Below are 27,426 nucleotides of genomic sequence, written 5' to 3'. Positions count from 1 at the left end.
CCAGTGCCATGGTCATGGTCAGTGCCATGGTCAAACAACACAATAATAACCAAAATATGAACACATCACCAAAACAACAATTTGAACTCAAACGTTAACAGTCCCAGAATCCCTTGCAGTCCCCGAGCGCATAACTGCTGGTAGTCAGAGCGACTGCCCTCCCCGGTTGCTACAATATTTTTTCCATATATTTTCTGATAGGCACCTTATCATATGCTGCTCAAAATTTTAAAACAAACGTTCACATAGCTATTTGCACACGTGTGTTCCATCCCTCGTCAATAGGGGGTACACATCAATTTTTTTTCTTTTTTCACCTCTTTCATGCCTTATTGATTTTATATCTGTGGAGCAACATTTTCCCAGTCTAACCTTTTCTGCAGTTTTGTTTAGAGTGACTGCAGAGCATATTATTGTTTGTAATGCTGAAAAATTAACTTGAGGGCAAAGGTTTGAGATGATTAATTTAAAAGAGGTCGAGTCTGACAGTTTTCAGCGAGCTGCACATGTGAGGAGCAGCCAGATTACATATGTCAGCTGGTCGTTACAGAGACCATCCAAAGGTTCGCCAAGATCTATTGGAGCAAGACACTGAGCCCCCTTACTGGACAATTCTGAAGTCACTCTGGACAGAGGGTGCGAGAATTGCTTACGTATGAAGGTGGTTTCTGGACTGGTTTAGTGAAACATTCTCAAAGTCACGCTGTTGGTGTGACCAGTGAATCGGTTCACTTTTAATCAGTGGAGAGAGATAAGATACTAATCTAATCGTCTGTGGAGGACAAATTGTCATATTGTCAGGGTCCTCAGGGAGGCGCGTCTCCAGCTTTTTACTGTTATTGAAAGCTTGTTTTGTTTTCCCCACGAGTTCTACGGCTGAGACGACTACATGGCACCAACAAACCAGCAAAAGCAAAGCAGGTCATTTAACTCTTAGGGGAAACAAACAACTTTAAGTATACAACAGTGGCGGCTGGCCAGTAGTACAGGGCGCTGGGGCGCCGCCCCCTTCAATACCAGGAGATGAAAATCTACTTACATGTTAAATATAATTTAGTTGTATGATGCAAATAATTATGAAATAAAAATGTTTTTCAATCTGTGAGCGCCTGTCGGCAGCCATTAAGTATCGGTTCCACATGGTATTTGGTTGATTTCCATCTGAATACATATACTTCCTGGGTGAGGGGCGCTGGCCAAATGATACCTTATGTAAGCCCTCAAACTTGTGGCGAGCAGGTGACCTGAGGCTGCTGTCTGATTGGTTTCTTCAGATTTTCCATGGGGCACAGTTCTGTGCGCCCAACACACTCCCACCTTTATTGGCAGCGAATTGGTATTGTTTTAATGTTTTTTTGATCTAACATGATTGACAATTCTCGTGGCTGTCAATCATGTTCACACCCACCATAACGCCTCGCCTCGACTGTCAATCATCCACCATCTACGAACCCTGATAAAATCTATAGGCTACATTGTCCTTCTTAATAACTCTGTGACTTTAAAGCAGCTGTCAGGTGTGCTGCAGCAAGGTAAATTGTGCCCCCCCCCCAAACTTTTTTAGCACCAGCCGCCACTGGTACACAAACTGAAACGTTGCCAGGTTTGTCTGCCAGATTCCTGTCCTTGACCCTGGGGCAGTAGAATGTCCTTACTGACAGTCTGGGCAAAGGATCTCTGTTCCGTAGATAAAGATTAGATAAAGAGAGGGTAAAAAAACCCACTTTCCCTTGGCCTCTCTCTCTCTCTCTCTCTCTCTCTCTCTCTCTCTCTCTCTCTCTCTCTCTCTCTCTCTCTCTCTATCTCTCTCTCTCTATCTCTCTCTCTCTCTCTCTCTCTCTCTCTCTCTCTCTCTCTCTCTCTCTCTCTCTCTCTCTCTCTCTCTCTCTCTCTCTCTCTCTCAAGCACTCCTCCTGTCACACAATCAGTGAACAAGTCCGTGCCCCTAGTTCACCTCTACCTCTCTGTCTTTGGGAGTTGCTCTACTCCTCTCAGTTTGAAGGCGCTTCCCAAACTGTCACATGCAATGGAGCAGAGAGAGACCAAAGAGGAGCAGACACAAGAGAAGGAGGGCAGATGGATGGAAAGAGAAACCAACAGGGGGATTGAAAAAGGACAACACAGGTTGGTAGCAGGTCTTACAAACACTTCATTTTTCTATATTTGCCGGTACTGGAGGAAAGGCTAGAGATGTGGTTATGATCAGAATGCCACCAGGTTGAATCCTTAGACTAAATTATGAATGCTTTCCCCTCCCTAATATAATATTGCTGAGATTCCATTGAGTAAGGCAATTTGTTCCATTACCAGGGGGATGCTATTATCCCAACATTATTGCTTTTTGATTTGGAGAAAGAAAGATATATAGATGAACTGAGAGAAAAAAATCAATCGATTGATTATTTGTTTTATCGACCGATTGACAGATGGACTAACTGTACTGCGTGTTTCTTCTAGGGTGCAGCTGTCAGTTGACACCAAGTGTGAAGACTCAGATTCAGAGACAGGAGAGCGAACAGTTTACCTGGGCTGTCTATCCAGAGAACAGCTGGTGATGTCGTCTGTCGCAGCCGGACTAGCCCTCCTCCTCATTATCATCACTGTCACCGCTGTGGTGGTCACCAAACCCTCAGGTACGCTCACAACAAGGTGTGTTTAAAGGTGCTCTGTCCAGGACGAGGCCCGCGGTACATGTTAAAAAAGGGATGCCGGGGGCGTCTGGGTAGCGTAGTGGTCTATTCCGTTGCCTACCAACACGGGGCTCGCCGGATCATATCCCTGTCCCAGATAGCGAAATTAATGTGGCCCGGACCTGTCCCATACCCGACACTTTCATTCGGTCCACATACCACGTGGAATGATGGCACTTGTATGGTCCGCTCCTGTTTGCCAGATCTGGGCCAGAACCAAGCCATAGCAATGCCGCATGTGCCACATATTTGCCAAAGGTGGCCCATATTTGTTTCCTGATATTTGGGCCATATTCACCATTTACCACATGGGCCACTTCAGGGTCACATCCAGATTACATGTTGCCCAGAGCACCGCATCTTTGCCAAAAAAGGCCCACATTTGATTTGGCATATTTGGGCCATATTTGCTATTATACATGTGGGCCACTTCAGGCTCACATCCATTTTGTCAGGGCCAGAAGAAGACCACCAGTGCTTCATCATTGCCTGAAGGGGCCCACATGTATAATAACAGCTTAACGGTTGAAAATGTCCATTTCCACAAACAGGGCAATAATTAAGAAGTATAAAGCCACTAGAGATGTTAAGAATCTGCCTGTGTTGAAATTGACCCCACGCGCACGCATCACAGTTGGAGAATTGCGGATGATAGCTGTGTCTTTGGGTCAGAAAGTCTTAAAAATTATGATCAGACGCCACCTACATAACCACAAGATGTTTGGGAGGGTTGCCAGAAGAAAGCCTCTGCTGTCATCAAACAACAAACTCAAGCACCGACATTACTGGGACTTACAACGAGGCCAGGCTCCGTGGTCAGATGGGACCAGAACAGAGCCTTTTGGCAGCAAACAGCAGAGGTGGGTTTGGCTTAGACAGAAAGACAGTCATGTAGAAAAGTACCTCATCCCCACTGTGAAGCATGGTGGTGGAGCTTTGATGCTGCGGCGCTGTTTTTCTTCCAAAGGCCCTGGACAACTTAGGATACATGGTATCATGGACTCCATCGAGTACTAGCCTGATGGCTTCTGTCAGGAAGCTTAAACAGTGCGTGGCTGTGTTCCGGGGCGTCCGGGTGGCATGGCAGTCCATTCTGTTGCCTACCAACATGGGGATTGCCGGTTTGAATCCCTATGTTACCTCCGGTTTGGTGGTGGGGCAGTGACCGGGATGGCTCGGAAGAGCGGGATAATTGGCCAAATACAATTGAAAGGAAAAGGGGGAGAAACAATCCCCCCCAAAAAACCCCAAACAAACAAACAGTGCCGTGGTTGGAGCTTCCAGCAGGATGGTGATCCAAAGCACATCTCAAAATCGACACAAAAATGGTTCACTGACCACAGAACCGAATGTTTGCCATGACCATCCCGGTCCTCTGACCTAAACCCCGTAGAGAACCTATGGGATGAGCTGAAGAGGAGAGTCCACAAGCAAAGACCTCGGACTCTGAAGGATCTGAAGAGGTTCTGTATGGAGGAATGGTCTCAGATCCCTTGCCACGTGTTCACCAACCTCATTATGCATCACAGGACAAGACTCAGAGCTGTGATCTTAGCATAGGGAGGATGCGTTCAGTGTTACATGAAGGGCAGCCAATGACTGCGGCACAAGTGTTTTTCAGAGAAATATACATTCATGATAAGAATGTATTTTTCTTTTCAATCGTTTTTCTTCAATAAACGGTTCATTTAATGTTAATATTTTGAGTGAAAGATCAAGAGGATAAACAATAAAGACATTTTTTTCATCGCCCCTTTTGCTCATATTTATCAAGGGTGACTATTGGGGGGGGCACGGTAGGTTGGTAAATGTGTGGATGTTTGTCTTGAACAGTTTAGCTGTTTGACTCTGGCCATCTGATCAGGTTCCTCAGCCACAACATTTCCTACAAGTGGAGACATGTTGGACTTCCTGGTTCAAACAGGGGAAATCAGCAGACCTGACGGCCTGCTGGCTACTTGGTATCACCGCGCCAACAACATGACTGCAATGAAAAAAGCACTCGCAAGTAAACACACACACACACACACACACATACGCACCCACGCACACACACACGGATGCACATACACATCCAAATCTCATACAATGCACAAAAAACAAAGCACAAAGATACAGCACTTAATGAATGCTACATACCATACAACATACTAAAGAACACAACACAACGCACAATATCACCGGAAAATAATCACATCTACATAGAAGACCTTATCCACTATATGCCTCTATGTAGTCTGTATCAAACACAATCTATACATTTACTCACTTTCTGATGTATTATCTGTGGATTGAAAAGTACATTCATTGGTGGGGTTTGATTAGAAATTTGACTAGACTGCTTTGAAGCACTGTAAAACACCGTAAAGACACTGTAAAGACACTGTAAAGCACCATAAAGCCACTGTAAAGCACTGTAAAGACACCATAAAGCACTGTAAAGACACTGTAAAAACAATGTAAAGACACTGTAAAGACAATGTAAAGACACTGTAAAGCACCATAAAGCACCGTAAAACACCGTAAAGACAGCTGCAAAAATCACTGGCACAGAAGTACCACAACTTCACAATATTTACACCACTTACTGCAAAAGGAAAGCCCAAAACATCATTAAGGACACCAGCCACCCCGCTCATGTTCTGTTCTCGCTCTTTCCATCTAAAAAAACGCTACAGAAGCATCAACTCACATGCCATCTGGCTCAGTAGTAGGTTATTTCCACAGGCAGCCAGGTTGCTGAACAGCTGCCGCACCCCATACGCCCCTTACATTGTTGTGCCATTGTGTACTTTTCTATAGTGTGTATATAAAGTTGTACTGAATGTCATCTCCCGGCTGGACTACGGCAACTCCCTCCTTGGTAGCCCCCCGGTGTCGGCCATCAGACCTCTGGAGCTTGTTCAGAAAGCTGCAGCTCGTCTGGTGTTCAACCGCCCTAAGTTCTCCCACACACCTCCCCTTCTCATGTCCCTACACCGGCTCCCAGTAGCTGCTCGCATCCAGTTTAAGACTCTGGTGCTAGCCTACAGGGCAGTGAAAGGAACAGCTCTTTCCTATCTCCAGGCCATGGTCAAACCCTACACCCCCGCCCGACCACTTCGCTCTGCTGCCTCGGGACGCCTGGTTGCCCCATCGCTCAGAGGCCCCTGCTGCCAATCGACCCGGTCACGGCTCTTTTCTCTCCTGGCCCCACAGTGGTGGAATGAACTCCCCACTGATGTCAGGACAGCGGAGTCGCTGTCGGCGCAGGTTGAAAACTCACCTGTTTAAGAACTACTACCCTGTTACTTGTTCTTAGCACTTATTGTATTTACTCCTTTAAAAAAAAAATCTCTTTCTTGCACTTTTACTTTAGCGCTGGTTTTGCTCTTAGATGCTTGTTTAGAGAGAAGATGCACTTATGACCTCTGATGACTAGTGGTTCTCCTGATTTCCTACGTTAAATGCACTTATTGTAAGTTGCTTTGGATAAAAGCGTCGGCTAAATGAAAGTAATGTAATGTGTACTGAAAACAAATTCCACCGGCCTTGGTCGTGTGGCTAATAAAACAATCTAATCTAATCTAATCTATATGTAATATTTGTCTTAACACTTCAGTAAATTAATAACAGACTGTTGTGGACATGCCGTTAAAACCGGTTTCCTCCCCTTCAGGTGACGCGATGATTCTGGAGGCAGATGTCACAGTTGAGGGATTTGGCACGCCCAATCAGAAGCCGGTTCCTATTATGGCACACCCCCCCACCATCTATAGTGACAACACTCTGGACCAATGGCTGGAGGCCGTGCTCAATTCTGCAAAAGGTATCTGGCATTGAATGTATTTACATGCAAAATAATAACCCGATGTTAAACCGACCAAGCTGTGACCCCTACTTCAAAAACAGCCATGTAAGCAGTTTTATCCAGTTATCTTTATCGGGGTAAGGTCAAAATCAGGCTAAGACTTACTCAAGTTTGCCATCTATATTTTTGCTCAATCTTTCTATTTGATAACATATAGACGGCATAGTCAGATTATATAATAGTATATACACCAATTAGCCAAAACATTAAAACCACTGACAGGTAAGTGAATAACACTGATTATCATTACAGTGGCATCTGTCAAGGGGTGGGATATTTTAGGCAGCAATTGAACAGTCAGTACTTGAAGTTGATGTGTTGGAAGCAGGAAAAATGGGCAAGAATAAGGATCCGAGGGACTTTGACAAGGGCCAAATTGTGATGGCTAGACGACTGGCTCAGAACATCTCCAAAACAGCAGGTCTTGTGGGATGTTCCCGGCATGCAGCGCAGTACCTACCAAAAGTGGTCCAAGGAAGGACAACCAGTGAACCGGTGACAGGGTCAAGGATGCCCAAGGCTCACTGATGCATGTGGGCAGCGAAGGCTAGCCCATCCAGTCTGATCCCACAGAAGAGCTACTATAGCTCAAATTGTTGAAGAAGTTAATGCTGGCTATGATGTACAGGTGTCAGAATACACAGTGCATCGCAGCTTACTGTGTATGAAGAAGATACTTTATTGTCACTGTACATACATACAATGAAATTCATTCCCTGCATTTAACCCATCCGCTGTATACACACCAGAAACAGTGGGCAGCCACAGTGCAGCAGCCGGTGACCAACTCCACTTCTTTGTCATCACCTTGGTCAGGGGTGCAGGTAGGAGTATTAACCTAACATGCATGTCTTTGATGGTGGGAGGAAAGTGGAGCACCAAGAGGACACCCACACAGACAAGGGGAGAACATGCAGAAAAAGGACCCAGGACGGCCTGGGGTTCGAACCCAGGACCTTCTTGCTGTGAAGCAACAGTACTAACCACAAGGCCACTGTGCTGCATAGCCGCAGACTGGTCGAAGTCATGACTCCTATCCACCACCTATCCAAAGCACCTACAATAGGCATGTGAGTGTCAGAACTGGACTATGGAGCAGTGGAAGAAGGTGGCCTGGTCTGATGAATCACATTTTCTTTGATATCATGTGGACGGTCCGGTGTGTGTGCGTCGTTTACCCGGGGAAGAGATGGCACCAGGATGCACGATGGGAAGAAGGCAAGCCGGCGCTGGCAGTGTGATGCTCTGGGCAATGTTCTGCTGGGAAACCTTGGGTCTGGACATTCATGCGGATGTTACTTTGACATGTACCACCTAACTAAACATTGATGCAAACCAGGCACACCCCTTCATGGCAACGGTATTCCCTAATGGCAACGGTATTCCCTAATGGCAGTGTTTTCTTTTGGATCCCCCTTTTCTCCCCAATTATGTCCGGCTAATTATCCCACTCTTCCGAGCTGTCCCAGTCGCTGCTCCACCCCCTCTGCTGATCTGGAGAGGGCTACAGACTACCACATGCCTCCTTTGATACATGTGGAGTCACCAGCCGCTTCTTTTCACCTGACAGTGAGGAGTTTCGCCAGGGGGAAGTGGCGCATGGGAGGATCACGCTATTCCCCCCCAGTTCCCCCTACCCCTGAACAGGCATGCCGACTGACCAGAGGAGGGGCTAGTGCAGTGACCAGGACACAGACCCACATCTGGCTTCCCACCCGCAGACATGGCCAATTGTGTCTGTAGGGATGCCCAACCAAGCCAGAGGTAACACGAGGATTCGAACTGGCAATCCCCGTGTTGGTAGGCAACAGAATAGACTGCTACGCCACCTAGACACCCCGGCAGTGGCCTCTTTCAGCAGGATAATGCACCCTGCCACACTGCATACATTGTTCAGGTATGGTTTCAGGAACATGACAAAGAGTTCAAGGTGTTGCCTTGGCTTCCAAATTTACCAGATCTCAGTCTGATTTGAGCATCCGTGGGATGTGCTGGAAAAACAAGTCCGATCCACGGAGGCCCCACCTCACAATTTACAGGACTTAAAGGATCGCTGCTAATGTCTTGGTGCCAGATACCAGAGGACACCTTCAGAGTTCTTGTAAAGTCCATGCCTCAACAAGGGGGACCTACACAATATTAGGCAGGTGGATTTGATGTTTTGGCTGATCGGTGTATAATAGACTATCAATGTCTCTTGTATCACTGTCTCTCATTCTTTCTCTCTTACCAGGTATAAAATTGGATTTTAAGTCTCTGGTATCGGTGGCCCCGTCTTTGGAGCTGCTGAATGAAAAGGCCAAAAGCAGAGGCATTAACAGGCCTGTGTGGCTCAATGCCGATATCCTGAAAGGACCGAATGTACCAGCCTTCCTGCCTACAGTCAATGGGACTGCGTAAGACAGTTTGATTTGATGTTCCAACTCCAATTCTAAAGCTGTTTTGTTGGCAGCCATTTTGTACCCTATAAGTAAAGTCTCATTCATTTGGGGACATAAGATGGAATCAGTGAAAATAGGAGTAGACTGCAGCAGTAGATTTCATCAGTATTTCATCTTAACATTTCATTAGATTATTTGACTGTATTTTTATCATTATATTAAAAGGGGATGACCATTCTGATGTTGTTTAGTATGCTATTAGTTTGTAAGCCTTTACAATCACTTGTCTTATTCATTTGGAACAGTATTGGTCCACTCCCCACCTAGAGCTTGTATTGAACTGGTTTTATACTTTTAATTATCACTAGTTATCAGTCGGGAACTGGATTTGCTTAATATGTCTATTTCTCCCTCCCTCTCCCTGTTGCCTATTTTCCATCTTCTCTTACTTTTCCTCTCTCTTCCCTCTCATGTTCCCTCCTGCCTACCGTTCTCTGGTGCCCCCATCCTCTTTTATCAACCTTTCTGTGAACCCCCACCCGAACACCAATACTTGCAGATTTCTCCAGTTGATTGAGGAGAAGTTTCCGAATGTGACTGTGTCTCCTGGATGGCAGGTAGGTGACCCAAGTACAGACAAGTTTTAGCCAGCATTTACCCCATAAGGCAGTGGTGATTTATCTTTCAAATGAACTGACTGAGCTTTTAATGGGATGGATGAACAGAATCTGTATGAAAAACATTTGTAAAGCTCTATTCTTTGGCTAATGATGGTATTCTTTTTTTTCCTCACTTAAGTTTTTATTAAGTTTTCAAAAAGATATAAACAGAACAGTACAACAACATCAACACAAAAAAAGAATACAATAAAATATACCAACAGATAGAAATAATAAAAAAAAAAGAAAAAAAAGATGGTATTCTTAGCAAACATTTGGGAAACAACAGATCACCAGAAGTTAAAGTTGCAAAGAGAGAGTTATTTTCCATTAGAAAAGCCTACCTCTCAAAATGTCTGCGTACAAATGAACAAATGAGTTTCTCCAAAAACAACAGATTAGGATTTTAAAGATACAATTCTGAAGATTGTGTTTTTGTTTGATTTACTGACACCTATGGTGACACGTGGCAATACAGTGGAGTTTGGCCAGTCCACGTCCAACCCAACAGTAACTGTTTGAATGAGGAAAGGCCAGCAGTAGACGGTATCAAAAAGGACACTTGTTTGCATATAAATCCGCAGAATTGTCATTTTAAGCTTCCCGTTGGCTCTGGGTGAAGAGAGGTGACGTGTGGCGTAATGCGCTACCTGGACACAAGTCGAGGCTTGATCATCCCTGGCTGGGTCACTCGGGTGAGGGTGTCTGATGTTAAGACCCGAAATACCTGATGACCTGATGATGATGTTCATTACTGACGATGTGTCCAGGTTGCACCACATGGGGTATCAAAGAACCTGCATATAAATCCTCAGATTTGTAATTTTACAGAGTGCACTCTGCAGATGCATCAAGGTCTGCAAAAAACCTGAGAGGTCTAAAGATCCACCAGACGAAGATGGGCTGGTTGAGGAAGGAACAAGTGGTGCAACACAGTGCAAGTACCTGATACAGCACCTGGTGAGACAGAGGAGGAGCTAGGCCCAGAGACACCCCACAGTGCCCAGAACCTCCGAGCACCACAAGCCACGCCCAAAGTAGACCATCAGAACATCATCGAGTTTTGTGGCCTGCTGCCAACAAAGAGTCAGAGTGGCACCAGTTCCACGAAGATGTGGATGCAGTCCTTGAAGCAACAGCCAAGGGTGGTGCAGATCACAGGCTCTAGACCAGGGGTGGGCAATGTTATCCAGAAAGGGCCAGTGTGGGTGAAGGTTTTTGTTCCAACCAAGCAATTACACACCTGTGTCTCCTAATCAAATTCCTCAGCAAAGACTCTACTGGTTGATTAGTGGGATCAGGTGTGTAACTGATTGATTGGAACAAAAACCTTCACTCACACTGGCCCTTTATGGATAAGATTGCCCACCCCTGCTTCAGACAATGAGTACCTTGATAATGAGCATCGCTTCAGAGAGGTTCGGCATCAAGGAACAACGTGCCACCAAGACTACTGCAAATCCAAACCGACAGGAAGTTAAGACATAAACAAGAGCTGAGGACACTCAAAAGCCAGTAGAGGAAGGCAAGTGAGGAAAGGAGGGCAACCTTGTCAGAACTTGAGGCATGGTAAGGGAAAGTCTAATCACCCTTCAGTGTGCTGTGTGATACTGGAAGAGGGGCAAAGAAAAGGCCCGTAAGCGCAGTGCGTTTATTGCAAATCCATTTGGATTTATGAAGAATCTACTGGGGCAGAAACGTAGTGGTCACCTGTCATGCCCTGAGGAAGAAATGAACTGCCACAACACTTATAGTGACAGCATGAGGGAGTAAGACCTTGGTCACTGTGCAGCCCTTACATCCTCACCTGAACCCAGTACCTTGTTCAACATCAATGAATCCACACTGAAAGAGATCAAGGAGGTCATCAAGTGGGCCAGAACATCTTCAGCCCCAGGCCCAAGTAGAGTACCGTATAAGGTCTTCATAAGGTGTCCCAGGCTTTTGGTATGGCTTTGGAAGATTTACAGGGTGATCTGGAGGAGGAGAAAGGTGCTGCAGCAGTGGAGATATGCAGAAGGTGTGTGGATTCCTAAGAAAGAGAACGCAAGCAACACTGAGCAATTTAGGACGATCTCGATCCTCAGTGTGGAATGTAAGATCTTCTTCAAGATTGCTGCCAATCGTCTCATGCAAGTTCTCCTGAAGTACTCCTGTATAGACACCTCCATGCAGAAGGGAGGAGTCTCTGGTGTTCCAGGATGCATAGAGTACACAACTGATCAGAGAGGAGCGAGAAAGCAGGGAAGACCTGGTAGTGCTGTGGCTGAACCTCGCTAATGCCTACAGATCGATCCCACACAAGGTGGTAGAATTGGCCCTGATCAGACACCATGTCCCAGAGAAGATCCAAAACCTCATCCTCAACTATTACAATAACTTTAGCCCGAGGGTGTCCTCTAGGACCTCGACATCAGCGTGGCATCGACTAGAAAAGGGTATAATTACTGGCTCCACAGTTTCTGTGTACCTGTTTGTGCTGGCCATGAATATGCTTGTGAAGTCTATGGAAGTGGAATGTAGAGATCCCCAATCCAAATCTGGCACCTGACAACCCTCAATCACAACATTCATTGATGACCTAATGGTAACAACTACATCACTGCACGGATGCAGGTGGCTTTTTCAAGGACTTGAAAGGCTCATTACATGGGCAAGAATGAGCTTCAAACCCACAAAATCCAGGTCTCTAGTCCCCAGGAAAGGACAAGTAACTGACCAGTTTAGCTTCTCTTTGGGAGGCACCCAAATTCCATCTGTGACTGAAAAGCCATTCAAGAGCCTGGGTAAAACTTAACCAACAATCTGAAGGACACAGTAGAACACCAGAAAACCAGTGATGACCTCAATACTTGCCTCTCCACAGTGGAAAAGTCAGGGCTTCCTGGAAAATTCAAGGCCTGGATATATCAACATGGAATCTTGACTCGACTCCTTTGGCCACTGTGTGTACACACACACACACACACACACACACACACACACACACACACACACACACACACACACACACACACACACACACACACACACACACACACACACAGCACACACAGCACACACAGCACAGACTACATACACCACAAACTATTTGTTATTATTACATTACATTACAGTCATTTAGCTGATGCTTTTATCCGAAGTGACTTACAATAAGTGCATTTAACGTAGGAAATCAGGAGAACTATTAGCCATCAGAGGTCATAAGTGCATCTAAAAAAGCATCTAAGAGCAAAACCACTGCTAAAGTAAAAGCGCAAAATGTCCCCTGGGAAGATTGGATGGAGGAGGCACAAGAAAGGAAGACAGCCAGTTATGCAGATCTGGTAGCTGAGTGTTGGAGGAATGGGTGGAAGGCCCATTGAAAGCCGGTTCAAGTGAGCTGCAGGGGGCTTGCAGGCCAGTCTCTACTACAAAGGGTCCTGGGACTCTTTGGAATTTGTGGGCTGCAAAGAAGAGCCATTAGAAACATCTTGGAAGCCCTTCCCATTGGCGCTGGGTGAAGAGGGATGAGGTGTGGCGTGATGCACTACCTGGACACAAGTCAGAGCTTGATAAACCCCCGGCTGGGGTCGCTCGGGTGAGAGTGTCTGATGTTAAGACCGGAAACACCTGGTGACCCTGGGTTCATTACTGATGATGTGTCCAGGTTGCACCACACGGGGTATCAAAGAACCTGCCTATAAATCCTTAGAATTGTCATTTTATTTATTTGTTTTTTGGATTTCCTCCCCCCTTTTTTCTCCCCAATTGCATCCGGTCAATTACCCTACTCCTCCGAGCCGTCCCGGTTGCTGCTCCACCCCCTCTGCCGATTCGGGGAGGGCCACAGACTACCACAGGCCTCCTCCGATACATGTGGAGTCACCCGCCGCTTCTTTTCACCTGACAGTGAGGAGTTTCACCAAGGGGACGTAGCGCGTGGGAAGACCACGCTATTCCCCCCCCCAATCCCCCCCCCCCCCGAACAGGTGCCCCGACTGACTAGAGGAGGCGCTAGTGCAGCGACCAGGACACATACCCACATCCAGGTTCCCATCCGCAGACACGGCCAATTGTGTCTGTAGGGACGCCCGACCAAGCCGGAGGTAACACGGGGATTCAAACAACTGATCCCCGTGTTAGAATTGTTATTTTAGAGAGCCCTAAAACACACTACATTCAGCTTCTCTACACATCTGAAGCATTTGGATAAAATCTCTAATACTTGGGTGAGTGGGACCCTATGCTTGTTAAGACAAATACAGTATATTTTTATATTTGACCTGCCCCGGCTCTGGCTGAACACTGGGTGGAGAGTCCGAGTGCTGCGATGTCATGGGTTGTAATCCTGGCAAACTGTGTGTACCCGGTGTTCAGACAAATCACAAATTCGTTCACTTGCCTGGGATTTATGTTGTTACAGACTTTACCCACTTTGACTAAACCTTAACCTTCTTTGTGGACAACAGCTTGATGGGGAACTGCATGACAAAGATCAAACTTGTGTAACTTTGTTAGCAGCAGCATTTCCTTTTTCCATTTTACTTGTGTAACTTTGTTAGCAGCAGCATTTCCTTTTGCCGTTTTACTTCAATTAGGTGCACGTGGGAGCTTCACAGTGAACTTTCCTCAGTAGAAATATGTGTGGTAGAGAAGTTAGGGTGTGTGTGTGTATGTGTGCATGCGTGTGTGTGTGTTTTGTGCATGTAAGGAAGTGAGGCATACACTCATATTAGTCAGATCAGAGCTTTTTGCACTCGTTTTAAAAGTCCCCTCAAGCGCTCAAGTATCACATCAATAACCGAGGAAGGGCCAGTAGTCTAGCCAAGTCTTCAAATGTAGACAGCAGGGGAAGCAAAGTTGTGATTTTTTTGATACCTCAAAAACAGCTGTATATTTTTGCTTCAGAAAAGTTGAACTCATGTCCAGGATTGAGACTTTTCATTATAAAGAAGGCACACAAGAGTTTACGAATACAAAACTTTGACTCAGTGTTTCATTTTCCTTCAACGTGTTGCTCAACTGTCTGTTACCTGTCTGCACATATACGTTGGATAAATTGCAAAGTACAATGAATTTAAATGGCATTTGTGCACATCACTGCTGTCTGTAATCCCAGCATAGGATTATTTTTAAATTACTGATAACACTGCCTCCGTGTGTACAATTTATTCTACACTAATTGCCACCTGTTTGTGTTACTTTGCCTGTTCAGGTAGCCTATGCTCCCCCTATCTTCACTGAGACCTACACCCAAACCATGGTGCAAGAGATGTATGACATCATCAAAGATATCCGTCAGAAGGTAAGGTTGGCTTGGTCGACATATTGTAGTGAATTCGGGGGGGGGGGGCAACCGCAGGAACCGCTGCAGCCGGGGCGCGAACCCTTATCTCCTGCACCGCGGGAGATTTCGCTAACCGCTCGGCTAAAGGGTCCTACTCATCCGTGCACGTTACACTACCCCCCCTCCTTTGGGAAGTGCATCAGCATGCATCCCACTTCTGACACTGACTGGTTAACGTAGCCGCCCGCGGTGCGGGAGCCCCAGGTTCGCGTCCCGGCTGCGGTGGTTCCTGCGGTTGCCCCCCCGAATATATATATATATTTAACTTTGTTAAAAGAAACACTCAAAAAGAAATACTCAAAAAAAAAAATATAAATAACACTGTATAGAATAACAGCTCCTGTGCTAATATGATGTGTTGTTATTCCACTGTAGTCACGAAGTGTTAGGATGAGTTTCATCCATCTTCCTCATCAGCTTTGTAAAACACATGAGTTCAGTCATTCAAGTGCACTTTTTTCTCCAGGTGACCTTTCCTGTCCATGCCCTGTTGGTTCGCAGGAGCTGGCAGCACATCAGCTGGCTGCTCAACCAGTCGTCACGGTAACCAGACCAAACCTCAGTCTGTTACGCCACAGTACCAGCGGGACGATGTAACAGCCAAATAATTTCTATCATGAATCCAAAACCACGAACCAGACCTTTCATAATACAACTGGTAGATAAGAGTCGGGTGACAGATTAAAGGAAAGACCTGAATGCGTGACCCCTACAGTGAGGGGGTCCAGGGGCTCTGTTATGTGGGGGGGCATTTTCCTGGCATGGTTTGGCTCCACTTGTCCCCTTAGAGGGAGGGGTCACTGCAAATCAATACAAAGTTATTCTGAGCGACCAGCTTTATCCTATGACGAGACATTTCCATCCTGATGGGAGTGGTCTCTTCCAGGATGACAATGCCCCCATCCACAGGGCACGAGGGGTCACTGGATGGTTTGATGAGGATGAAGATGATGTAAATCACATGCTATGGCCTTCACAGTCACCAGATCTCAACTCAACTGAACACCTGTGGGAGGTTTTGGACCGATGTGTTAGACAGCGCTCTCCACCACCATCATCAAAACACCAAATGAGGGAATATCTTCTGGAAGAATGGCGTCCATCCCTCCAGTAGAGTTCAGACTTGTAGAATCTATGACAAGGAGCACTGAAGCTGTTCTGGAGGCTCGTGGTGGCCCAACACCTTATACTAAGACACTTTATGTGGGGGTTTCCTTTCATTTGTCACCCGTCTGTTTAAATAATTGTTTGACAGACTGACGCAGACTGTGGTTTTGCTCATTCCTTTGCCTTTACCGCCACAGCATATCCGAAGTGTGTTGTAATTTGTCTGCCTGAATCTGTTTTTCTGTCGGGATTTACTCTTCAGGTTCAGTCTCACCCTGTGGCAAGGTTCGATCCATCCCACTGTTAGTGACCTGCTCTTTGTTCGTGACAACAGCCACCCTGCCAGGGTTTACTACGATATATATGAACCGACGCTGTCAGCTTTCAAACAGGCGGCAAGTAAGAAGTCACCCAGCCACATCTGACTATGAGAGCAAATGAATTAATGACATCAGCCCTCCAACACTCAAAACGTAAGAAGCAGTCCACCAGGGCATCTGGGTAGTGTAGCGGTCTATTCCGTTGCCTACCAACATGGGGATCGCTGGTTCGAATCCCCGTGTTACCTCCGGCTTGGTCGGGCGTCTCTACAGACACAATTGGCCGTGTCTGCGGGTGGGAAGCCGGATGTGGGTATGTGTCCTGGTCGCTGCACTAGCGCCTCTTCTGGTTGGCGGGGCGCCTGTTCAGGGAGGGGGGAGGGGGAACTGGAGGGAATAGCGTGATCCTCCCACGTGCTACGTCCCCCTGGTGAAACTCCTCACTGTCAATATATATGTATATATTTTGAAATATATAAAAGCATCTTATGCCCCCTTTCCACTACATGGTACTGGCTCAACTCGACTCCACTCGCCCTTTTTTTAATTTTCCATTACTGGAAAGTACCGGCATTTTGGTAACTGTTACCACTTTTCTGGTACCACCTTTGTCAAGGCTCCAAAAAAACTGGACCAGCTACACCGAGGGGGTACTGTTATTACGGTAATGGAAAACGACACAGAAGCGAGTCGAGTGGAGCCGAGTCGAGTGGAGTTGAGCCGGTACCATGTAGTGGAAAAGGGGCACTAGTTTCCTCTCAAATGATTCTAGGAGAATCAAGAAATGTATCAAGAGTAAGTTGACATAAGAAGGAAATCTAACATACATACAAACATACATGCATCTGTAGGATAAACAGAGAATAATATGTGGGTGAGGCATCACATTTTCATGCTTTACATGTGGAGAGCTTTGGATTTATAGCTGAACTCTAGATATGTTCACCATCTAAAAAAGGTGAATCAGTCTAAATGGTCATTTTCACATTGTATTTTATTTAATTTGTTTCCCTTCTTTCTTGTATTTACAGATCAACAAGGTCGTCAGAGACTGTTCTATCCTGGTGGAGATCTGATGGAGTACTTCTACCCTACTGACACTGATCTACCTTCGGGGCGCTCCCACTTCCCAGCAGCAGGCACACAAAGGCACAGCCTGGCCATCGACTGGTTCACCATCTCTGACCGAGCTTCCCTGTTAGCCCAGCTCTCAGGTACGCACACTGGTAACACAACACTGCACATCAGTCACTAATGCCCCTTTTCCACTGCACGGTACCGGCTCAACTCGACTCTACTCTATTCGACTCTACTCACTTTACTTTTTGGGATTTCGTTTTCCACTTCAGATAGCGTCCCCCCATGGCGTAGCCCCCGCTGGTTATTTGTGGGCGTGTTGACTAGTTTTTCCTCCCTTGTCTACCAGCGTCCCACGTGAGTGTTTTATTTTAAAAAAAAATCAACATGACCAACTCTAAATGTGTGCTTCACATTAACAATATTAGTGTTAATAAGAGATTCGCTGACAACAAATAATGTTTTACATAGATAATCAACTATAATACAAGTTTAATAAGATTCACTTTGGCATTTCCTGGTTGTAAACAGAGCTGTTCAATTTCTCTCTGACCAAACAGTGGTCAGAATTTATTTATATTCAAATAAATAAATCTTATTTGTATTTTTGTTTACATTTTATTCATTTATTTTTATTTATATCTAAATGTAAATATTTAATTTATTTATTTATTTTACAAGATTTTATTTGTATTTAAATAAAAATTTATATTTTATTTATTTATAGTGGTATTTTCATGTCACCTTTTAGTATCGGGTCAGCTCACTTGGAACCTCGACGGAGGTGGTACCAAAAAAAGTACCTGGTACCAGGTACTAGCCCTACCTGTTGCCCAATGGAAAACAAAACAAAAAAAAAGCGAGTAGAGTTGAGTTGAGTCGAGCTGATACCATGCAGTGGAAAAGGGGCATAAATTGCATAAATTGTTAATCTGTTAAGTGATTCATTCATAGTTTTAAATCACAGTTAAGAGTCTCAGAGGGCTTTACATTCACACAGACACACAACCTTTGACTATCCACACTAGTCAAACGTTTCCGCCGTATTTCATTGAACCGGAAAGTTTTACCAAGCTTTTAGCTGGAGGAACCACAGCTCTGTATAGGCTTCGCCGGAGCACTCGTTGAACTGCGCTCCCGTCAATCGAATGTCCACTCTCTGGCCAACAAGATGGACGAACTGCTGCTCCTCAAAAAAAAAAAAGAAAAAAAAAAGAAAGAAAAAAAAGCCAGAAAAACTGAACAAACAACAAACATGGACTTTTCCAGATCTGCTACCCTGTGCCTGACTGAAACCTGGCTTGGTTGAGCTTAAACTGGACAGCTCACTCCATCTGCCGCACTTCCAACTCCTCTGTGAAACTGACCTAACGGGAAAAAAAAACAGGGACATAGAATCTACTTCTATACAAATGAAAGTTGGTGTACAGATGTCAGTGTTGAAGAAATCATGCAGCCCTCACTTAGCGACCATTTTTACTAACTGTACAACTTATTTACCGCTGGAGTTTTCCTCCTTTATTCTGGTTGGTGTTTACGTCCCACCTCAGGCATGTGTTAGTGAGGCATTACAACACCTGGCTGACCAGATAAACATGGAGCAGAAATATCCAGACTACCTGATTATTGTTCTTGGGGGACTTAAACAGAGAAAACCAGAGACACAAACTGCCAAAATACAGACAGCACATGAAGTGTTCCACCAGGAATGAAAAAACACTGATCATTGCTACACAAAATTAAAGGACACCTATCAATCTGTCCCCCATGATGTTTTGGGACTCTGATCTGGTTTATCTTCTCCCAACCTACGGGCAGAAACTAAATTCTGCTAAGTCTGTGTTTAAAACTGTGAGGAGATGGACCAACGAGTCAAAACTGGAATTACAAGCCAGACTGAGTGTAGACCTGAATGAGGGACTTCAGGTAGGCGAGAGCCGTTTTAGTTGCTGTTTTGTGAGTGAGCATCAAGGTTTTGAATTTGATGCAGGCAGGATCAAATATCAAAAGCTACTGGGAGCCAGCGGAGGGATATGAACAGTGGAGTGATGTGCTGTTTTGGGTTGGTTGAAGACCAGACGAGCTGCCACATTCTGGATCATTTGCAGATGGTTGAAAATGCATGCAGGGAGACTTGCCAGTATGGAGTTGCAGTAGTCAATGCGTGATATTACAGGAACCAGTACCAGGAGTTATGCTGCATGCTCAGACACGTAGGGTCTAATTTTCCTGATGTTGTACAGGGCAAATCAGCATGATCGAGCAATCGAGGCCACGTGAACCTTAAAGGTTAGTTGGTCATCAATCATGACACCCAGGTTTCGGGCAGACTTGGTGGGCATGAGTTGGGCTAATCTGAGCTGAATATTGATCTGTTGTTGTAAGGATGGACTGGCTGGGATGACAAGGAGCTCCGTCTTAGATAGGTTAAGCTGAAGGCGGCGTTCTTTCATCCATGCAGACATATCAGCAAGGCATGACGATATCCGTGCCAAGACTGTGAGGTCATTTGGTGGGAATGATAGGAAGAGCAGGGTATCATCAGCATAGCAATGGTATGAGAAACCATGGGAGCGGATGATTGCACTAAGTAAGGTGGTGTATAGTGAGAAGAGAAGGGGACCGAGCACTGACCCTTGAAGCACCCATGTGCATAAGGTTTGGACACTTCTCCCCTCCAAGATACTCTAAAGGATCTCCCCGAGAGGTAGGACATGAACCAGCGGTGGGCAGATCCTGAGATACCAAGCTCAGTGAGTGTGGAGAGGAGGATTTGGTGGTTAACATGTCAAAGGCAGCTGACATATCTAGCAGCAATAAAGCTGAGGACTGACCAGCAGCTCTAGTCAAATGCAGTGATTCCATTACCGACAGGAGTGCAGTCTCGGTAGAGTGACCCTCCTTAAAGCCAGACCGAGTCGGATTGTAGATTGTTCTCAGAAAAGAATTCAGAGACTTAGTTAAAGACCATGTGCTCAAGTATTTTTGATAGAAAGGGTAGGAGTGAAACCGGTCTGTAGTTTTCAATCTAGGTTGAGTTGAGTGTCGGTTGTTGAGCAGCGGGGTGACCCGAGCTTGCTTAACTGTAGTGGGGAACACACCCGTTGTAAGTGAAGAGTTGATGATGTGTGTGACTGCGGGGTTAAGTGTGGGGGAAATGATCTGTAGGAGGTTGAATGGCATCGGGTCCAGCGGACAGGTAGTGGGACAAGAGTCCAGCAGAAGCTTGGAGTCTTCCTCCCCGGTCAGGGGGGAGAAAGAGGTGAGTGAGGCACTGTTAGCTGGCAGTGGCAGACAGAGTTGGTCAGGCTTAGAGAACTGGTTACTGATGGCAGGAACCTGATCAGTAAAGTATGAGGCAAACATATCTGGAGTGAGCAGAGTAGAAGTCGGAGGGGGAGGCGGATTAAGGAGTGAGTTAAAAGCAGAAAACATTTTTCGTGCATCAGTGTCACCACAGATCTTGTTCTGATTGTAAGTGATCTTAGCTGTTTTTAAGTTGGAGGAGAACGATAATAGGATACACTGATAGTCACTGAGGGCAGTGGACTCTCTGGTTTTATGCCATTTTCTCTCTGCTGCTCTGAGCTCCGCCCGTTGCTCTCTGATGACTTCAGTGAGCCATGAACTGGGGGGGGGGGGCGCGTTACGAGCAGGTTTGGATGCTAGAGGGCAGAGATTGTTAAGAGAGGGGGCTGGTGAGGAACAAAGTGTCTGTAGCCTCGTTGACAGGGAGGGAAAAGAATTCATTATGAGGAGGCATGGAAGCCAAGATGTCACTGGAAAGCTGGGTCAGTGTAAGGGACCAGATATTTCAGCGGAAGGAGACCATTTGTGGAGGGACGTGAGGATGTTCCAGTAAGGAGGCCTGAATTTAATAAAGAAGTCGTCTGACAGATGTGTGTGTGGGGGGGGCAGTCAGATTTGCTGTAGAGCAGTTTCAAGTCAAAATCAGATCAAGAGTATTGCCCACTTTGTGCGTATGGGGGGGGGGGGAGACCTGTTTGAGGTCAAAGGAGGAAAGAAGGGACAGGAAGTCAGTCACTTGGGTTTTGTCAGTAAGGATATTCATGTCTCCTATGACAATCAGTGGTGTATCATCATCAGGAATTGCTGAGAGTAACATGTCTAGGACCTTATATAGACAGGTGTGTGCCTTTCCAAATCATGTCCAATCAATTGAATTTACTAGAGGTGGACTCCGATCAAGATGTAGAAACATCTCAAGGATGATCAGTGGAAACAGGATGAACCTGAGCTCAATTTTGAGTGTCATAGCAAAGGGTGTGAATACTTATGTAGGTGCAATATTTCAGTTTTTCATTTTTAATAAATTCACAAAAATTTCTACAAAACCTTTTTCACTTTCTCATTATGGGGTATTGTGTGTAGATTGATGAGAACAAAAAGGAATTTAATCCATTTTGGAATAAGGCTGTAACATAAAAAAATGTGGGGAAAGTGAAGGGGTGTGAATACTTTCCGGATGCACTGTATTTATATAGCCATCCATCCATCCATTATCTGACCCACTTATCCTGCTCTCAGGGTGGCGGGGATGCTGGAGCCTATCCCAGCAGTCACTAGGCGGCAGGCGGGGAGACACACTGGACAGGCCGCCAGGCCATCACGCAGGGCCGACATACACACACAACCACACGCGCATTCATACATAGGGACAACTTAGTACGGCTGATTCACTTGACCTACATGTCTTTGGACTGTGGGAGGAAACCGGAGCACCTGAAGGAAACCCACGCAGAAACAAGAAGAACATGCAAACTCCACACAGAGGACGACCCCCAAGATTGGACTGCCCCGGGGCTCGAACCCAGAACCTTCTTGCTGTGAGGCAACCGCACTAACCACTGCGCCACTGTGCCAATATATACGTAGAGGGGCGCAAACCAAGCACCTCAATTGACTCAGATTTAGTCAGTAACTAAGGTTGAAGATGAAGTTATAAATGAATGCAACTCCCCCACCCTGCATGGTGGTTTTGGGCACATGACTACTTCTAGCATAATCACGCCCTCCCTGATGTGTTGTGGGAAAATAGTTTGTTTTAGCCATGTTTGACATAGGCCTGGCATGCCGAGGACTGCTGCACAGTCAGATCATTTACCAGCAATTCTTTTCACAACATTTGATTCGAAGTTTTTCAATCCAAAATGTTAATTTTACACATAAAACCTTCTACACTAAGTAGGGAGTTCAGTAGGGCTTGAAATCACTGCTGGGACGGTGTCTTTACTGGACAGAATACTGACAGCGATTCAGCCACATCAGGCTATATGTGACTGAAGTCTTTATTGTGCCGTTTGTATTGATTGTGGTTCTTCAGGTGGTGTTGGTGGGATGCTGGTGGTCATGGTGGGCTCTGACAGTGACCGGCCCCACGTCCCTCTGGTAGAAAGTTCTCTGAACTTGAACCCGCTCACACTTCAGGTGGAGATTTACATCAGTATCTCTGAACATTGTCCTAGTAGAGAAACCTTGTGTTTCTAAAAAGAAACTTTTTTGGGGAATTGATGTTACACATTTTGTCACCCATTCTATAAAATAGCTGAATACTTTTTCAATGTATTTCATGGAGTACTTGTCAGGAGACATGGCTCAAAAGCCGAATTTAAATTAATCCTAATATTCAGGGCTTTTCATCTCGGAGAGCTCGTCCGTTGAAATAAATGGGGAACCAATAGTTCCCAAGACCTTCTTATTACCAAGACACAAACAACTTAGCTAATTTATAGTTGTTTTGTGGATCGGAGTGGAGCGATTAAGTTGTTCAAAAGAAATAATTTTCACACCAACGGATACAAGGAGCAATATTCTCATGCAACAAGTGTAGAACTGTTAAGATTTGTAACTGTAACAGCGTAGGTTTGATCCATAAGATTTGGCCCCCCGAAGACTATGAATATTCCACGGACTCCAATGGAAATGTTACATTTCAAAATCAAAGTTTTGCCCTGACTTTACGAAGCCTCATCTTCTAGGAATTCCTGGACTTGGTCCAGTTGGCCGACGGGCCCTGGGGCCTCTACCTGCAGGTCCAGACCCAAGACCTTCTGGACGTTTCTCTGAGGCTGCTGAGTTCAGCCTACAACAGAGAGCAGCTCTACAGACCTGTCTGGGTTAATGTCGGAGTTTCAAATGGCAGCTCCAGTTCACAGGTCGGTCTGTCTGTCTGTTGATCTATTCTGTTAATGAAGGTCTTGTCAGTCGTTCTGTCTGAGTTAGCTTGCTAGGATGATTGTCTGCCTGCTATTTTGTTTTTTGCTTTTTTTAAATTAGCATTCTGTGTTGTTTTAAAGGCTACATTATTTGTCATTATATATCATTTTTTATGGGTTAATATTATGGCTTTTTATTACTCTCTCCCTCTCTCTTCACCCTCCCTTCCCTTTTAGGACTCTATCTCATGTCAAGAGTTTGTGTCCAAAGTCGAGAGACTGTTCCCCCATGTCACCCTCGTCCTGAGAGCGGAGAGCTGGCCTTCCCAGATCCCCTGCGGTGTCAGGATCACGTCCCAACGTATGGCTCTACATCTAAGAAGGGAGTCACTACCGAGCAGCGGCAAAGAGCTTGACACGCTTATGAGAGCGACGGACAGATACGACCTCGTCGTGGAAGAAGGGAGGGAGGGGAGGAAGGAGGACGGAGAGAGCGGGACTGAGGCTGGATCAGTCTTGCAGGCTCTCGTGATGCAGCGAATTGGGAGCAGAAACACTCGGCTGTACCGTATACTACATGCCCAATCCACAGCCCCCTTACTCAAACAGATGGACCAGTCATGAATATGCATCTGGCACTGCAGTTTAATTTTGCTGTGAAAAACATAAAATATGCAACATGTGGCAACACCCGTATTAATGTCTTACTATCAAAATAATTACAGCTGTTTTTAAAAATGCATTTCAATTATGACATCTGGTAATGATTTACATTAACTACATTACATGACACATTACATGGCTATAGGCAGTCTAGGAGGTTTGTTCACGGCCCTGACGGAGGAGTCAGACACTTCCCATCTTGACTGAGTATTCACCTCTCCAGATGTGGTGCGGCACGGTGGCGCAGTGGTTAGCGCGGTCCTGGGTTCGAGCCTCAGGGTAGTCCAACTTTGGGGTTCGTCCCGGGTTGTACTCTGTATGCAGCGACCAGGACACACACCCACATCCGGCTTCCCATCCGCAGACATGGCCAATTGTGCCTGTAGGGACACCTGACCAAGCCGGAGGTAACACGGGGATTTGAACCGGTGATCTCCGTGTTGGTAGGCGACGGAATAGACCACCACGCCACCCGGACGCCCGATCTAAATTATTTTTGTGATGGCGTAACGGGGGGGGGGGGGACAGATCATATTATTCAGTGGTGGCACAGTGGTTAGTGCGGTCGCCTCACAGCAAGAAGGTTCTGGGTTCGAGCCCCGGGGTAGTCCAACATTGGGGGTCGTCCCGGGTCGTCCTCTGTGTGGAGTTTGCATGTTCTCCCCGTGTCTGCGTGGGTTTCCTCCAGTTTACTCCCACAGTCAAAGACATTCAGGTCAAGTGAATCGGCCATACTAAATTGCCCCTAGGTATGAATGTGTGTGTGTGTGTGTGTGTGTGTGTGTGTGTGTGTGTGTGTGTGTGTGTGTGTGTGTGTGTGTGTGTGTGTATTGGCCCTGTGTGATGGCCTGGCAGCCTGTCCAGGGTGTCTCCCCACCTGTCGCCCAATGACTGCTGGGATAGGCGCCTGCGACCCTGAGAGCAGGATAAGTGGGTCGGATAATGGATGGGTGGATGGATGGATGTGATACTGTATAATCATCAAGCATAAAGCAACAGAAGACATTAGTGGAGGCAAGAAACCAGTCAGAAGGCCTAACACGCCTCGAAGACCCATCCTAGGATGCACTGGGGACACATCATCAGTGATGTTTTCTGAGGTCCTCAGGTGTTTCGGGTCTTTCAACATCATACACCCTAGCTCAGGCGACCCCGCCAGGTTTTTGTCCCAGCAGCATTGGCCCACAGATCACGCCTACTGATCCAAAGCCATCTGGAGGCCCTCTCTGCAGCCTCTATGGAAGACTTGATGGCTTGATGCCAAGTAGAGTGTAGACCTTGCACAGTGAGCGGCCAGCAAAGCCTCTAGACCCCACATCAATGGGCTCACAACGCGCCTTCCAGCCTCTCCTCCGGCACTGATCCACCAGCTCCTGGTACTTGGTCCGCTTCTGCTCATTCGCCTCCTCCATCCAGTCTGCCCAGGGAACCGTCAGCTCTAGAGGCTGATGATAGCCTGCAAGGTGGAATCCTAAAAGGCTAAGCTGTGCAGTGCCGGGGGGGGGGGGGCAAATGTCACGTGTCATGAAATGTAATTAACACAAATCGTTACCTGATATCTCGTCACCATTGAAAACAGATTCTATGATACTAATAACTGCAGTCACCCGTACCACTGTAAAATCAACAAACATGCGTCGCTAAATTCAATGTTACAATAATGTCCGAGAAATAGCAGAAAATAGTTCCTCGAAGCAAGTTTCCCACTCCCGCATCTATATTCACCCCTCAGTCTATGCATGTATGAATTCAGTTATTGTTTCTACCTGTTCAGGTTGATTCAGAAACCTTGAAATATTTCAGTCATTGCGTACGGCGAAGAGCTTTTCACTGCTGTCAATCAGTATGCGCTCTGAAACTACACAAAAAAACCCAAACCTTTCCTCCCTGCTTACACTCCTTTACCGTAAAAATATACCGTCTCTCTCTCTGTACTGGTCTGAAGGAATAAGTTCAACAAACTACAAATCCTTCTCTTGATGGTGGAGTAAACTGGCCCACAAAACGCGTCTAAAATGGCGTGCTGTGTGCAGACAACAGCAGGCCGTCGGTGGCGGCTGCGGAGGGAGGCTCCTCTCTGCCGTCTTCTGTGCTTTGGCTGGGCTGTTGCTCGGTGCTGGACTGCCGTCTGTTCTTGGTCAGATACTGGCTGCAGGTGCAGAAGGTGTGGTAGAAGGAGGAGGACAGGCCAGCGATGTCCGTAGAGATGTAAGGGAGGACCTCTGGAGACGCCTGGTTATAATAACTGATCTAAGAACAGATTTTGACAGCCAGACATTAGACTTAAAGCAGGACGACCGGGATTTCACTCCTACCTAGAACGACCGTGGGCGGTCAAAATGACCGCCGGTTTTTAAACTCTATATTCTGTCAAGATAAATACCCAGTTGAGTTAATGCATTACATATGTTAGTATGCCTGTTAGGAAACGACTGACACCAAAATTAACATTTTAACAACTTTAATACTATTTTTAAACAATTTAAAATGGCCGCTGTCCAACGCCTGTAAATACTGCAGCGCCTCGGTGGTAGTCATGGTGCGTCCATAACCAGACATGTTGGCAATAATCACAAATCAAGTTTAGACTATTTCTCTGCACTAGAGGGCGCTAGTGTGTTTCTAGGACAGAGCGATGAACTTCACCAAGGAAATGACGCGACCAACACACGTCTCAGTAGTGACGTGATGCACACGATGACGCGCAAATTACGTGTGGCCACTTTGACGGCTCATGGTCGTTTTAGGTAGATCTTATCAAAACATTTTGTGCAACTGATCTAAAATTCATTTTAATGCAAATATATGCAATTTTAGGAGCATTCAGGGAGCGGCGGGTGTGTATCTTTTTTTCCCACGAAGTTATTAAACTTTAAAAATCCAAAATGGTCAAAACAAAATTTCCGCCTTGCTCGTTCTAGTGTTAAATACATATATATATATATATGTGTGTGTGTGTGTGTGTGTATATATATATATGTGTGTGTGTGTGTGTGTATATATATATATATATATATATATATATATATGTGTGTGTGTGTGTGTGTGTATGCTGTGAAAAACAAAAACAAAAAGATAGTTGTGACACCATAATGTATAGTCACACACACACACACACACACACACACACACACACACACGAGTGTGTATCTCAGATGTGTGTGTTTGTATGTA

General features: G+C 45.8%; 2 protein-coding genes across 2 annotated transcripts in view; one reads left to right on the top strand and one right to left on the bottom strand.

The window, feature by feature from the left end:
* The first annotated feature begins 1,986 nt into the window (after positions 1 to 1,986).
* Positions 1,987 to 25,738, top strand: fam151a (family with sequence similarity 151 member A). Its single transcript, XM_056292805.1, has 13 exons — positions 1,987 to 2,124; positions 2,458 to 2,633; positions 4,555 to 4,698; positions 6,349 to 6,498; positions 8,774 to 8,936; positions 9,481 to 9,542; positions 14,782 to 14,867; positions 15,376 to 15,452; positions 16,279 to 16,415; positions 17,368 to 17,550; positions 22,758 to 22,861; positions 23,413 to 23,589; positions 23,827 to 25,738. Exons 1-13 carry the CDS (start codon positions 2,027 to 2,029, stop codon positions 24,211 to 24,213), a joined length of 1,944 nt encoding a protein of 647 aa, XP_056148780.1. The 5' UTR covers positions 1,987 to 2,026; the 3' UTR covers positions 24,214 to 25,738.
* A 190-nt stretch (positions 25,739 to 25,928) lies between these two features.
* Positions 25,929 to 27,426, bottom strand: part of LOC130123588 (acyl-coenzyme A thioesterase 11-like) — a 29,124-nt gene continuing 27,626 nt past the window's right edge. Inside the window, exon 18 of the mRNA XM_056292804.1 lies at positions 25,929 to 26,502. Within this exon, the coding sequence (XP_056148779.1) occupies positions 26,263 to 26,502 (240 nt within the window). The 3' untranslated portion in view covers positions 25,929 to 26,262. The remainder of the gene's footprint in view (positions 26,503 to 27,426) is intronic.

The sequence above is a fragment of the Lampris incognitus genome, chromosome 14 (assembly GCF_029633865.1).
Source record: "Lampris incognitus isolate fLamInc1 chromosome 14, fLamInc1.hap2, whole genome shotgun sequence".
Lineage (NCBI taxonomy): Eukaryota > Metazoa > Chordata > Actinopteri > Lampriformes > Lampridae > Lampris > Lampris incognitus.
Note: the sequence above shows the minus strand (reverse complement) of the source record. Positions and strands in the feature narration are given on the sequence as shown.

Bases quoted from the DNA above. Each gene is read 5' to 3' on its own strand.
- fam151a (XM_056292805.1), top strand. From the start codon at position 2,027: ATGGAGCAGAGAGAGACCAAAGAGGAGCAGACACAAGAGAAGGAGGGC. The intron at 2,125-2,457 runs GTTGGTAGCAGG...TGTTTCTTCTAG, and splicing joins ATTGAAAAAGGACAACACAG to GGTGCAGCTGTCAGTTGACA. The intron at 17,551-22,757 runs GTACGCACACTG...GTGGTTCTTCAG, and splicing joins CCTGTTAGCCCAGCTCTCAG to GTGGTGTTGGTGGGATGCTG.